Source organism: Oreochromis niloticus, linkage group LG7 (assembly GCF_001858045.2).
Source record: "Oreochromis niloticus isolate F11D_XX linkage group LG7, O_niloticus_UMD_NMBU, whole genome shotgun sequence".
Lineage (NCBI taxonomy): Eukaryota > Metazoa > Chordata > Actinopteri > Cichliformes > Cichlidae > Oreochromis > Oreochromis niloticus.
In genome coordinates this window covers 16,483,344-16,498,792 of record NC_031972.2, presented here as the reverse complement: position 1 = coordinate 16,498,792, position 15,449 = coordinate 16,483,344, and the positions used below count along the sequence as shown (strand labels likewise).

Genomic DNA, 15,449 nt, shown 5'->3' with positions numbered 1-15,449 from the left:
CATTTTCAGCTGATTGCTAACAGGCTTGCCTTTAACCGAGATGTTAAGTCAGTGTTACATTCACAATTTTGCATCCAAGTAGCCTTAAAAGTCAGTTATTGCAGATTTAATTGAAAACGTTGAGTGTGTTTCTGTTTGATCTCCTTTTGGTACCATTTGGAGGTTTCTTCTGATGATGAGTTATCGATACAGTCCAGTGAATTGGCCCCCATGCTCTAGTCATTATGATTGAGACTGACAGCACACAGACTTCAGTAGGCCCGACAAAGCAGTGACTGAAAACTGATGGCCGACAAAACCAAATGTCATTTCAGTTCATTACATCAAGGCTTTTCCACAGTCACAGCTCTGCAAATAAGTCTTTGAAAAACTGACACCTGTTCTTTAAAGTGTCTGGTGTTGACAATTAATATAACATAACAAGTCTTGGTGGCGATAATTCACCAGAGGTGTAAAATTTAGTAGTCAGACCTAATAAAGTTAGTTGGACATGTTTGGCTCCTTTTTTGAAAGCTGAGATTAGTTTTTAGGCTCGCTTTCAGCCACTAATTAGCCTTTTTATTCAGTAAAGAGTCTCTGTATTGAACTGTGAAATGCAATCAGTCTGTGAGGAACTCACTGTCCCCTGGCACACGGATACCTCAGTGCAGCCTAAGACTCCTTTTGGAGGCCAGAGTCAAGGATTAAGTTGTATATTGAACACTGACATGATTTTATTAGGAAAAAATGTTGCATTTTTTTCTGCAGTGGAACAAATTTCAAAACTAAAATGTAAAAGGGGAACAGCCAGATAATGATTATGGTGAACAACATCCACATTTGCACGTCATCCCTCACTTTCATTCTTGAGTTTCCAAATCATATTACTCCCCATTCAGCTCTCCATCCTTGTCTGTGTGTCTCTCCACATCCAAATAAAGGTAAATTGCCAGAAGGTTGAGGAAAAACAGGAAAATTCCAGACAAACCATGTTTTACCATGTTCTGTCCCTTATCTAAGCATTGATCATAAGACGAAGACTTAGTTGTACGTTTTAAACATATTCAGTAGTCTAATAAGTGACGATTCCAAATATGATATTCAGGGAATTCAGGCAATATATTGCTGTGTTGGTGATTGGGGATGATGAGGAAATATCATAAACTATTGTAAACTAGCACAGACCGGCCAAAAAGGGATTATTTCAGTATAAATCAGTGACTTCATCCTCTACAAGGGATACGATCAGAGAAAAGAGCCTTGGACTTTCACTCTGTCCTGTTTGAGTGAATTGGCACATTGCGAGACTATAAACTCTGGCCATGTGTTAAACATGCATCTGCTCAGACACTTACAGTATGCTTTATATCTGAGACTGTGCTGTTAATTTATGCCTCTGTAACAGTAGAATAGAAGAACAGGAGACAATGTACAGAACAGATAGAGGTAATGCGCCCGCCTGCCTCATTGCCAAGTTCCTGTTGTCCTTTAATGCATCAGAGACCACACAGAGAGCAAAATACACTATGCCCAGTGTGAATATTATTCCTGCTTTATAAAGCTCTAATGGTTTGAACTAAAGGGAAGTCTTACACCCTTATACATAGCACATAAGGACCATAAAGAACTTGTTGTATAGGAAAAGCAATCAGCGGAGAAAGAGTCGTTTAACTCAAGGTTCTGTTTTGAAGTAAGAGTTTGCATTTGTTTAATGTCAAAGTTTTCTAAACCTCTTTCTCTCTCAGCTCAAATATTCCTTCAAACTTTCCCTGCAATTATATGTATTTTCGAAGTCTGGGGCCCAACAGTTTAATAAAGCAAGCCTTGTATTATAGAAAGACAAGCATGTCATTCAAGTCCTCGCTCTCTATAGTTTACCAGTGCAGCACATCCCAGCTGTCTTTCCCACTTTTTCTGGTATCTCATCAACACTGCTTTTCCATGGATTCTATACACATGTCCCCATTAGACAAGCCCCAGTGACCACAGGTCAGAGTGAGCCCGCAGACAATAAAAATGGTGAGGGGCCTAGGTCTGAGATCACAGGTCACGGAGAGAATGAGGGCTGTGGGACTACTGAGACTGAAACTCTGAACAGAGAGTCAAAGTTGGCTGAAAGGTTGGAAACTGTGCTCCGAGCTCTCGAGTTGAGAGATGTTGTACTCACTTGTGGTTTCTGTGGCCATGTTCTGAATGTCCACGCTGACTACATACTGATGAGAAGGACAGAGACGAGATGGGAAAGAGGTTACATGATGACGCTGATGTCATTTAGTTCATTCCCTCGAAAATTAAAGGCTTAAAAACAAAGAGACACAAAGAAATAGTATAGCTGACATTGTCAGCACGGGAACATTAGCTTACAGTACAGCATGCAAGCATTAATATGAACAGAGATGAATAAAATTCTGCCACCAGATGAATAAAATGTGTGTCTCAAACACTCATTTGCAACAAACACATATTTGTCAGCATTACACAGCATGCAGTGACCTCGCTTTTGCTTTTCAAGTGCGTTGGCTAGGTGGCTACTAAGAAAGGATTAGGTCCTCTAGCCTGCTTGTACGTTCCTGGTACTGGCTGGATGCTTTAGCCTTGGCCCACCTGCAGTGAGTGCAATGCTTAATTGGTTTAGCATTCTATTTTTTATGACCATATATCCATTCTTTTCTGCTCTATATAACCAAACTTTCATTTGAGGTTTATGGGGTCCAGAGGAAAGACAAAGTTAGGATAATAGGCATGCACTGGGAGAGGTGTTTTGGTTTAACTGCAACACATTTGGATTGTCTTATCAAAGGATTTCTAATAATTCCTGTTGAACGTTTGACCTTTTAAAATCTAATCACAGTAAGCTGAGATGAATCTCTATGAGTTTTAGTGTTATAGGGTTCAGTAAGGTTTTAGATTACTGGCAAAGATCCACATTATATTTCACTGTGAGTGCAGCACAGAATGTGGTGTACACACGCTGCCCTTGTGCGACACTTTAAGCTGTTCAAGGCATCGCAAAAGCCAGACATACTGGAGCAATGTGAATCAGCAAAGCCACTGACATTTGAAGTAGACCTCTGTGCTGTTCAGCAACATCCGCCCACTAGCGGAGGAGGAAACAAGATTGCTACATACTCCTGCCTGTCTGGACATAAATTTATTTTGGCCTAAAGTTGCTCTAAACCACCTACAGAAGCACTTAGATGTGCTCAAAGTCTGCTGAGTTCATTATTGTTTTGATTTCTTTCTTTCTTTTTGCTTATCTCTTCACCCTTCAGTGTTTAAGCTACAGTATTTTGTAAACTGCTGCATTATGGACGTGATGCAAGCCTCTCATAGCATAAGAGTCTTTAGTTAAAGCAAAACTTTGGAAAAGTGAAATGTTTTGCTCCAAATTCTTATGCAAGAACTCAAATTGTCTCATTGGGATTTAAATTATTTTTCCACTACCATTTAAAACATATTATCTCTACAAATGTGTGCCATGTTAAGGACACAAATTACAGTAAAAGTTTAAAACTAGTCCAGATTCTCAGTGTGTTCTCTTGTAGTTCTTGCATGATGTTTGATTTATATTTCTAAAGTTTCCTATGTTGTTTATTTTATCTTGTTCCTGATGATTACCAGGTACCAAAAATATGAGATAATAATAACCGTAAACATCACAAACAAGCCTGTTGTAAACACTGCTTATCTAACACAGCCCTTTTCCTCCTCTACAGATGTGGACATTCTCCAAAAGTTGGGGCTTAAGGGAGAGAGGACGTCACGCAGTCTGCCGGCAGGAGTCATTCCGTTCAGATCGGGGATCATCCTCAACCAGCGGGCGCATATTGAGGCTCCATTGCGATCAATCTTTCCTCCGGCCATCTGGCCTAACCTCACGCTGGTCCTGAGTGTACGCTCTCACCGTATCAACAGCGCTTTCCTTTTCACCCTGCTCTCAGACGACAAGAAGCTGCTTCTTGGTCTACAGCTTGTACCGGGAAACCTGGTCCTACACACGGGACCAAATACCTCTGTGGCACTGCCCTATGAGCCCCACGATGGCCAGTGGCACCAGCTGGGTCTGGGAATTAATGGACAGAGAGTGACTCTATATGCCTCCTGCGGAGGGCAGAGTGTTCATGCAGACTTTGGGTGGGACAGTGAGAAGGGGCTGGCTCCAGAGCTCCATGGCTCGCTGCTGCTGGGGAGGACAAGCCAGCAGCAAACTTCAGCACACTTTGAAGGAGCCATTTGCCAGTTTGATCTGGTCCCTTCTGCACAGGCAGCTCACAACTATTGCAGGTACATTAAGAAACAGTGCAGGGAAGCTGACACATACAGGCCTAACCTTTCTCCTTTGCTGCCTATCGTACCGAGAGAAAGAAACATCACAGCTACTGCTGCTACCCCTAAACGTGGTGGCCCAGTAACCGCCAGGAAAACCACAGGGTTCAGCCTTGCCAGGAGCGCTGCTGCTGCAGCCTCAGCTGTCAGATATGTGGCCCCCGCCCAAACGATAAAACCGAACCAAGGGACCATCATCCCAACGCCCCTGTTGGGAACTGTGATACCAGTTACAGACCAAGTTGGTTTGGTTTCACCACCTCTCAAGACCAGAACCAGCACTGTCGCAACACCACTCAGGACAGGAGCACCACCCACGAAACCATCAACGGCAAGACCCTCCAGTCCTAAAGCTTTGAATCAGAAACCCTCTAAACTTCCTCCATCAAAATCCACTTCATCAAAACCCACTCCCCCAAAACCCACTCCATCAAAACACAGTCCACCAAAACCCAGTCCCTCTAAACCCACTCCATCAAAACCCAGTCCAATAAAACCCACTCCCTCAAAACCCACTCCCTCAAAACCCACCCCCTCAAAACAACCCAAAAAAATGCAAGAGTGGGAACAAGCAATTCAAAGAAACCTACGATACCAGTCAGTACCAGCACCAAACCCTCCAAGACAAAGCCTAAACCTGCATTATTAGACCAAGGTGCAGTCCCAAAGAAACCCCAACCCACCAGAGCCAGTAAAACACCTCCCAAGTCTAAAGTTACATCATCGAAAGCCACTCCGTCCAAACCCAAACCAGATTCTCTAAAAGATGCTCCTTTTAAACCAACAGCATCAAAGGTCAACCGCTCGAAATCAGCCACCCCCAAACCTACAGCTGCTAAAACCCCTAAGCCAACAAAGCAACCCATAACCACCAAGGCCCCAGTCACCCCAAGACCTACTAAGCCTTCATACAACCCAGTTACACCACCTGCTACTGATGGCTTCCAGAGCTGGGAGGTGCCACCTACGCAGTTCTCCATGCTGGTAGAAACTAAGGGAGAGAAAGGAGATATAGGACCGCAGGTAAGAACATTTGGTCAACCTGAGCTGTTTAGTGAGAGTGTTTGTGTGCAAATGCTACAAGAAAAAAAAGTCTATATCATCACTGGTGTTTTGTAAAATCAAGGTGAGCAAGCAGTGCACAGACTTTGTCTCATCTCTGTGCCTGCAGCTGTGTGTGGTAAGTTTACATTAGTAAAGCAATAAAAGTGAATGGAGCTTTTCTTTTAGCTCATCCCAGTCTGCCCTGGTCTTTGTCACTGGTTACAAAGACCAGCTCAGTTCTGATTTAGGTGTTTTTGGGTTAGAAAAAGACCACACAGATATTTAGGTTAATATGGAACAGTCTCCTTTGCCACAGAGGTTTGAAGCCCTGCTATATTTCTCTAATTCTTTTCACCTTACTCCATGCACAGAGCCTTCCAGTCTGGGTGTGACGTGTCAGGTCTGACGCCTTGCCGTCTCAGCACCAGATTCCTCTTTCAGAGAGTTCTAGTGGAGGTTGCATGGTCTCGTTTCAAAGCCAGGCCCAGGTCAAAGGTTAAAGCAGTCAGCAAACATTCAGCTTCCCAATACAGGCGTTAAGTTAGGCGAGGACCTCCTTCAGCATCAGAACACGTCTCAGAAAATGTGCTTGTCTCCACGAAGCATAGAATACCTTTGTGTACACAACTGTCTACACAGTTTCCCAACTCAAAATGTGGTCAGAATGATCAGACCACAATGTCTCTGTCAGTGTCTCTTGGGTGTGTTCATACTTGTACCTGTGATTAAGTCATCTTAGTGTAAAGTGCCAGCAGGGCCTGCTCGTTTGATACGTGTGCCTTGCTTATTCTTTCCAGCAGCCTGTCATTTGGTGCTGTAGACTGCAGAATACAGTGTGTCTAGGGCTCGCTAATTTACCTCTGTAGTGATGTCCAGTAGATGCTTTACTGTCATTAAGGTGAGCCAAGTTACTGCCATTTAGAAACCAGGACCTGTAATCTTGATATGAAGTGCAGTCATTTACCGTAGAAAATAAATTGTAGAAGGATCAGTAAGGGAAGTTTGAAGATTATTTACCAAAGGACTGTCTGGCACATCCACAAGTGCTGATACTGTGCTGGGGCTTATGCTAAATGTAGGTTAAGTTGCACTAAATGTAGGGTAGGTTGTGGTGGAGTTCTGGCCCTGAAGTACAATAAAGCCATAGAAATGCTCTGGGCTTTATCTTAAAAGTGCATGAAAATGTGCATTTTGCCTGACTTCAATGACTGGGTAAGATATTATGAGACTGGAAGACCTATTTATTTTAACTGTGGATGCCTGAATATACACGTGCCTCCCTCTCTGTCTCTGTGTGGCTGTGTAGTGCCATCAGAGATCCCAAGTGAACCCAGTTATGGTTTCCTGTCAGGATGGATCTTGATTTTTTTTTTTTTACGTATGCCATTAGTGTACTGGCCAACTCTTTTCCCAAGAGCACAACATTTTGTGTGCACGCTTTTCTTGCACACCTTAAGAGCCTTTAACAGTTACAGCAGAAGTGTGATTTGGACTTCCTGTTGCACAGAAACAGAACTCCGGCTGCCAGGAGAAACATCCAGTGCAGGCACGTATACATGCTGGAGTTGCTCTTCTGAAGCACCTTTGGCGCCTCACTCCTACCGTGAAAAATGGTTTCCTTTGACATCTGCTCCACTGCATTTTTTTTAGATTAAATTGAATTTGAATCTGAATTGACTATATGGAAACATACTTCTGCGCTCAGTTAAAGTGCACTTTATATATAAGCTTTTAGAAAGGAAACCTTAAAAACTTGTTTTTTCAAACTCGCCAAGCACGATTTTTATCGCCGTAAACTTAGAAACAGACTTTTTCGTGTATCAAAGGACAACTCTGTGCACAGCAATGCACGATTCACATATGCAGACGAGCACAGCCAGCATAACTGAAAGCATCCTTTGCTGAATTTGAAATGCAGGACGTTGAACAAATTGTCTTAGAGAAAAGAAATGAGGTAAGATTGACAGGTGCAAAAAGGAAAAGACAGTGAAGTAAATAAACAAACCAGGCTAAAAAAGGAAGGCCGAGGCAGGGGGTGTAAGTGTGAAGACGGACAGTGGTGTATGTTGATGTTGACAGGTCTTCAGGCCACCATAGGGCACACCACCTGCAACAGTAAGGGTGGTCTCTACTTAGGAGGTCATTGTGGAGGAGGAGATGGTTCTAGCACAGTTATAAATAAATAAATAAATAAATCCGAGAATAGACAGACGCACTGTATGCAGGTAGTGACTATTATTAGAATAACCCTCAGGATCAGGCGTGTGTGTGTGTGTAAAGAGTGAGTTGTAGTTTTCTTTATTTAAATTGTTTTTGAATTTGTCTCTTGTTTCCTAAATTCTTATTGAGAGCTAAAATGAGTCAATATCAAAAAGGGAGATGCTGCTTCTTTTTTACTACTCTTTTTCAATTAAAAGAAAACAAATGAGGACGGGCCTGATATAGACACACAGGGGCATTGAGCGGAGCAGGAAATGACCTGTTATTTCTAGTGTTTCTACGATTTCCTGCCACAAGGGCTCAAATCCTCTCGATGGCTAAGGGTGAACTCTCAACACCTTGAGATGGAATTACTTCAGAGGGAAAAGGTGTCGCTTTGTTTTGTTTTTTTCACTCTGTGGATGAAGAGCAGCCTCTGTGATGTGGACGAATCCACTGCGGAAATGCATTGGAAGAGAGTCTGGTTCTGACAGTGTATGCTAAATGAATATAGTTAGTCATTGTGCTGTATAAATGGTGTATCAGACTGCAACGTTAACCAAATAATCTTTCTGTAGGGGCTGCCTGGACCTCCTGGGAAGCCAGGCGTGCCAGGCAAGAGGGGTCCTCGGGTAAGTCTCTTTGACCACCCTCTGACACCTCCAACCAGATCAAACACATTTTCATAAAAAACGATTCTGTCTGTTGTTGAGGGTGTTTCTTGAATAAATGTAAACTTTTTAATAAGTCCCTTACACATTTAAATAGGTCTTACCTTGTAAGCATCTTTCCCATGGTTTTTTTGAAGGGTATCTTTGTATATGAGTGTGTCTGTGTGTGTGTGTTTTATCCTACCTGTTGACCAAAAGCTCAAAGGAAAAACAGCCACAATAACCAAACAAGACACAGTCATGAAAATAAAAGCCTTCCAAGTCCCTCCTATCAACCCTCACACTCACATTTTCTCATATACTCACACACAAAGTCTTCCTATGCAGACAGATTGACCATATTCAGCATGGGGATGCGAGTGCTGACCTCCCACCCCTGAGCATAAACAGGAAAGCTTCTATAAAGACGGTCTTTGAAAAGGCTGCCTGTGCCACAGGATGCCTAATAAAAGCACTGTAAACAGACAGGGAACACATGGCTTCACTGGACTTTCTACTCCCGACTGAACTGTTGCAGCAGACTGCACCAACACTCCATAGGAATCCCATTCTGGGCTAATGAAAGACTTCTTTTTTCCAAGGAAGTTAAATAAATCCAGTCTTCTTGCAGGAGCTCTCTTCCTCTGTTTCTCACTTTCCGTCCCATAAAATGTAAGGATTCAGCCTGACATTTGTTTGTAACCATGATGGCAGCACGTTTGCATTGCATTGTTCATAGATGGCTTTTGTGCAAACTGAAATCTCAATAACCCTTTAACAGATTGTAATCAAATGTGTTGCTCTTATCCAGCAGTAACAAAAGAGGGAAAAAAACAGTAGCAGTTTTAACACATACTGTGTTGATTTCCATAAAAAGTACCATAAAAAAATCAGAATTCTGAGGAATTCTGACAATTTTGGTGTCAGTTTTTTTCTCCTTTTGTTTTTGTCTGAAAAATTACATCACCCCCACCAATCTACAACTTGTTGTATCCTATCAGCACATTGCATTATCCCCTAATTTCAATTACCTCATTGATATTAGCGCTTAGCACAGCTGTGCCTGTGGTATCCCTTTTGTTCTTGGTGTTAAACTGTTACAAGGCAGGTACTGCAAACCTGCATAAAAAAATAAATGTCTGACATTTTATGCACTACACAGTAATTTCAGATATCTTTCATATTTTTATTTGTTGTTGTTTAAGTATAATATGTACTACGTGCTTGTGTTCCTCCATGTCTGCAAGACCCTTAAGCTAAAATCTCTGCGATCCCCACCACCACTACATATGTATGAAAAGCTCTTTGTCTGGCTCTAATTAAAGCTATTTAAGCCCAATCAGCACCTCCCGTTCTGTCTGTAGTACCAGTTTCACCACATTGGTCCCTCTTGTGGGATTTCTTATGATCCAAATCAAACTTACCTGGAATGAATCCTAAATAGGGTTTAAAAATCTAAGCAGAGAGCTGCGTGAAGCCAGTCAAGCCAAGCATGAGTCTGAGAGGAAATATTTTTTGCGCAAGAAAGCTGAAACTTTCCTCCAAATGTATTTTGGAAATTTACAAGAAGAGTTGTTAAAGCTTTTCGTAAGGAACACTTTCTCTATTTTGGACTCGTAAGCAATGAATGCGTAAGATAAATACAAATAAAAAGAAGGATAACTTAGATAACTTCAGTAGTTTAAGCAGGAAAAATGTGCTGCAGCATAATCCTTAATCTCTGGTTGGATCCCAGGCTGGGCTGGACTTCTCAACTCTAACTTGCCCTTGATAAAGCTTTAGCATATGGCAGTGACCCCTTACCATCATCATAGCTTAGAAGTGGCTTTTGTCAAGCTCAATAAACTATCTCAGCAACAGCATCTCGCTTATGTCAAGAGAGATGCTGTTGAACTGCTGGTGGCATTCTCAGTGGAAGTGGTTGGTTTGCAAAGGGCAAGCAATGAAAATAAGTCATTTTCAATAAGGATGTATTTATAAAAGTTTTGATTCCACTTTAACAGGGGTCAGTTGCAAACGCGCTGCCAGTGTGATTTAGTTTAACCCACACACTTGGGCCCATGAGTGCTCACATGGGATTGTATGCGTGCTACAACACTAATCCCTCCGTGCAGCGCAGACCTACTGTATGTGGGCGAGCCTATATAAAGAGTGAGACAGATTATGGAGCTTTCCTGTAAACAAAAGCATTTATCAAGTTTAACTGCTGCTGCCATGTGTGTGTGCAAACATAGAAAGGCACACACACATGCTAACATGCACTCCGCGCAAAGACATGCTACGCAAACTCTCCCCTCTTAGCCAGATGTATGTGTGGTTTCGATTCAGGAAGGGAAATTTACTTGTTGAACACTTTAAAATTTGAATATATGGTGCAGATTGCTTAGTCTGCAGGGTCACAGGTAGGTTCTTCAGTTTCAAAGACTAGTTTCTGCTAAAAGAGCTCTACCAGGTTTGACCTTCTGTAGCCTGGGATTACTGGAAGTCTGCATGATGACACACAGAGCACCATTGAGCCCAAGAAGAACCAACCATGAACCTTGACCTCTCATCCCACACATGAGAGTGCGAGATGCCATCTCTATGGCAACAGATGTGAGTACAGAAAGTGTTGCTCAGTACCCATGAATAGTCGGGCCGAACTTTTTCGAGTGTATTTGTGGGTATATAATGACGACGATGGTAGGAGGGTGTGAGTGGAAATGTGGATGCATCGTCAGCGCACAGGCCTATATCTATCTGAAGCCTTTGTGTGTGTGTGTGTGTGTGTGTGTAGGTGTGTGTGTGCGTGTGTGTGTGTGTGTGTGGGTTCATCTGGAAACTGCTGGGTCAAAAGGGTCTTTGTGTGGGTGAAAATATCTCTGTCACCCATCTTTCCTCGTGCATTCCCTCCAAACCACTCCTCTGTCGCTAACCAAATTTCCTCTACCCTGCTTCACCTGTATGCATTCAGATCCCAGATCGGCATATGGAATAGGAACCCGGAAAACTTTAAAGAGCTTTCAAATGAAAATATGTGCTCCTCTGTTGGGCACTTTCGGTAACACCACGCAACAGATCAGCTTTTCAAGGGTCTTTATAATCCCTAGAGTAAACTGTGTGTACGGGTCTTTCCTCTGGAACAACTTTGTAATGAGCTCTGGGACTATAAAAATCACAGACCAATCCCCTTTTGGGCACTTTGTTTTGGCATAAAAATCACAGCTAGGTTTCCATCTTAATTTCCAAACTTGTCATTCCCATTATTAATTATTACTAATATTATTTTAAATACCTAAATAATACTTTAGACTTTTACTTGTTATTTCCTTTTTCATATGCTAAAAAATGTTGGCACAGAAGTAGTTCATTCACTCCCATCTGCTTCTGTTATTATAGCATTTGAGTGTAATTCATGTGGCATTTAGCTGCAAATTCCACTCTTTTTATCCAGCAGTGGCGAGGCCTGTTTTCAGACTTTTAACAAACAGTGAAATATCGTTAGGGGCAAAGGTTCGAGTGTCTGTGAATGCATGGTGGAATCTTTAATTATGAGGACATCCAGCAGTTTCACATGCTCTCTTGATCTAATGTTAGTTAATCAGACACTGCCCCGTCTGCTCTCATTTGGCACGGCATCATACAGAATGTCTTTTATCTTTAATATGGTGGCTCTACATACATTTAAAGTCTCTTTTATGAGCTAGTGTTGAAAGTCAGAGTATGTTTACAGCACAGCCCATCAAAAGCCCTCATCTAAAATATTCTGCGTGTGAACGTGACCTTGGGAGTGATGTCACGTATCCAGTTTTAAGTGCGTATGGTGCATGTGTTGGCTTCAAGTTGCACATATGTTGTTGGGCATTTTGGTATATTTAAGCGTAGATATTTAGATATTTATATACAATATGGTACCATATGATGAAACATTAGAAGCTACCATTTGTTTAGATTTTCACCATTTTGTCTCCAAAGAACTGGAATAAATTACATAGAGCTAGCAGTGCTATTACCGCAGGAACCACAGCAACGCCCTGTATTGCTGTTCAGAGGTTGGTGGCTTTTTATTTGATAGCCCTTAGCTTGTGTGTGCCCCACCCTGGTCTTCTCTAATTAGACACCTGTTGTGAGAGAGAAGGAGCACGACGCGGAGGCGAGAGAGCACTGCACCAAATGTTAGTGCCAGCCCATGCCTACTAGAGCACTGACCAACCTGTGGTAAGCCACAGGGTTAATTTTGAATCATGTAATTCAAACATGTCTTGTTTGTGTAAGTTTATTTAGGGCACAACAGGGACCCTTAATGCTGTCTGGACAGACCAGCTCTCGAGGAATGCCAGCTGTATACAAAACCGAAAATGAAAGGGGAAGCATGTGGGAGGACAAGAGGCGAGGTCTTTAAAACTTGAGAATGCTTGGAATGAGAGTATTTCAAAGTGGCTCTATGGTACTTTTTCTTATTTTCTGTCAGATGCTTACTGCTACAATGGCACGTGCTCATCTGAAACATGGCCAAAACTTCAAATAATGAGTTCAGCGTATGTACAAATAATGCATGCAAGCCAAAAGCTCAGGCTTCAGACTGCTCTAAGTACTCAGTTTTGGTGGGGGGGGTTGTTGTTTTTTTTACTCATGGCTCTCTGTATGATATCCTTACCAAGGTCATCCCAAGCATAAGAGAAGCCCCATTTGTTTAATCCTTTTGTTTGTGAGGGGCAACCAATCCAAAGAACGTTGGCTTAAAGGCAGTGGAAGGGTTTTAAAAGAGCTTGTTTCAAATGAAGGACGGATGCACAAAGACCCAGTAAGACCTGAGGACTCTTTTGACCTGTGAATCATGCAAAGTAAATGGACTGGTTCTTGTATGGCACTTTTCTACTTGAGCTTTGAAAGCGCTTTATACAACATGCCTCATTCACCCACATTCATACAAGCATTTTTTTATGCCTAAGTGCTTTCTATCTAACATTCACACTCTGATGGATGCATCGAAGAGTAACTTCAGTTCAAATTTCTGAGTGTTATTAATGAGCACCTCACATAGATGCCGTGTTCACCCATCACAAACTCTTGGTCACTTTCATTAAACTGTCCTTTAATAGAAAGATCCGTTCCATCAAAGGCCTGCTGTATGCTGTCATGTCTACACCTGACCGGTACATCTAAAACTTTGCTCAAAGAGTGTTTTTCCCCCAAAGTATTTTCTTTTTTCTCTGTTGGACAGTTTCCTCTGTTGATGCTCTAAATCTCAGTAGTTGTTGGATTTTAATGCAGTAGGCCAGTTCCCTTACATAATAACTTCCTGATTTGTTTTTACCCACCTCAATAAAACCCGCTGACCCAGCTCTTAAAGCAGTTGTTGCTCTTTTTCCACCTTTTGACTCGATCAGCCCCTGACCCAGGACAGAGCTAGGTCATGGACCCAAAAATGGCACACCATTTGGAGGGCGGGAGCGAGGTGGGCATTATACAGTAAACTGTAACTCAGAAGAAGAGAGGGGAAGACAAACAGCTATCTAAGTGACGGGGACATAGCAGCCTCACATGCTTCTTTCTGCAGGCTGTTTTTCAAACCCAAGAAAAACTGGTGTGTTTTCACTCTCTGGCTTCCAACATCTTCTTTTAAACCTCCCTGTGGGGGTTACTGGACAGAGTGAGATGGTTTTACATTACAAATGTGCCGCCACTGTAGATCTTGCTTTGTTTGAGCTCATTTCCTCACCAACAGTCAGTGCAGACAGAAATGCACACCAGTGATCGAATTCAAAATGTTATGAAATGAGATGATCTGTATTACTCATTAAGATGCCTGGAAAATGTGTGTTTGTTTGTGCGGGTGTGTGTGTGTGTGTTGGGGGAGGGCTTGTGGAGTCTGTGGCAAGTGGGGGCAGGAAAACCACATCCATATGGTAAAGCAGCTCCTGAGAGCCCCATTTTTTCCATAAGCATCTACCCCCAACACCAACGCCAAATACCTCGTCAGCACACTCACACATACACACACAGTTGATTTATAGGAAAACAGGTTGAGGCTGAGCTTCTCCAGACAGTCTTTACCCCCCACCTTCATCCCTGGTCTCATTCACAGAAGCAAAGCCACAATCTGCGTCAGCTCTTTTTTTTATGCAAATGCATGATCTTGATCTTGATCACCTTTTGATTGTGTTTCACTCTTTCTCATTTCAACACAGGGCCCCCCTGGTCCACATGGAAACCCTGGGAGACCCGGTCCACCTGGACTCAAGGTACACATCTAGTCTAACCTCTGGTCCTGCGTGATCCAGCCATGTTGATTTTCCCACATGAAGTGGTTACACGATTGGGTTTTTGCCTATACTACTATTTTACTATGATGTAATGTGAATGATAATCCCATGAGAACATGTTAGATTTACATTTTTCTATATCAGCTGGAAACCCCTACAAAGCAAAACGGTAATGGAGTTTGATGGCAGAAAAATAAAGGAAACTTCAGTTCACAGCAGGGCTGCAAGTACCTGGCAGTTGGAGTGCAGAAGCTGTTTCACTTTAGCATGTGTGCTGAAGAGATCAATGTTAGGATTCCCATTTATACTTGAATTGTTCTGCAGACTTTTGTGAGAGACTGAGGCTTTTATGTTGAAAGGTCTTGAGATCTTTATGGAGAAAATATATAAATATATATATATATATATAATATTTTCTCCATATTATTTTTTGCATTCCTGATGTAATTGATTTATGCCTTTGCAAATACCCTTAACCTCTGACATTGTGTGCTTACAGGGCAGAGTGAGGGCCTGCACCTAAAGTGCATTATAAAAAAAATGTCTAAAAGAAAGTCCCACAGGAAACATATTTATTATAGTTTTCATTCTTCAGTTAAGTTTAAATTTCATTTTGCACTTTTCCAAACCTTCTAGCTATCATCATGTCCTTTTATTTATTGAGTGCACTCGGATTTGTTGCTTTCCAGCTGAGAGGTAGATTGAAAGGGCGATTTCTCTGCAGTGTAAGAAAGGCTACTGGTTAGCACGCTTAATAACAACACTGGAAACATAAGCAAACTGTCTAAAGCACCTCTAAGTCTCATGAGTTACAGATAAGGTCAGGCATACACAAACACGATGGAATGATCAGCAGCAAAGGTTTAATGAGAACTTCGGTATATTGTGAGACAGACTGGTGTGGGCCAGGCTTCTTCTTCCTGGCAAGTGTGTTGAAAGAAAGATTATGGAGTGTTTGATGTCTCGGGGTGCACCACAATCTTCGTTCTTTCATCATTAATAAACG

The 15,449-nt window shown here is 42.1% G+C and overlaps 1 protein-coding gene across 1 annotated transcript in view; it reads left to right on the top strand.

The window, feature by feature from the left end:
* The first annotated feature begins 1,406 nt into the window (after positions 1-1,406).
* The window catches only part of col27a1a (collagen, type XXVII, alpha 1a), a 64,379-nt gene continuing 50,336 nt past the window's right edge, over positions 1,407-15,449 (top strand). The window contains exons 1-5 of the mRNA XM_019361995.1: positions 1,407-1,425; positions 3,696-4,636; positions 4,774-5,328; positions 8,127-8,180; positions 14,369-14,422. Coding sequence (XP_019217540.1) covers positions 1,407-1,425; positions 3,696-4,636; positions 4,774-5,328; positions 8,127-8,180; positions 14,369-14,422 — 1,623 coding nt within the window. The remainder of the gene's footprint in view (positions 1,426-3,695; positions 4,637-4,773; positions 5,329-8,126; positions 8,181-14,368; positions 14,423-15,449) is intronic.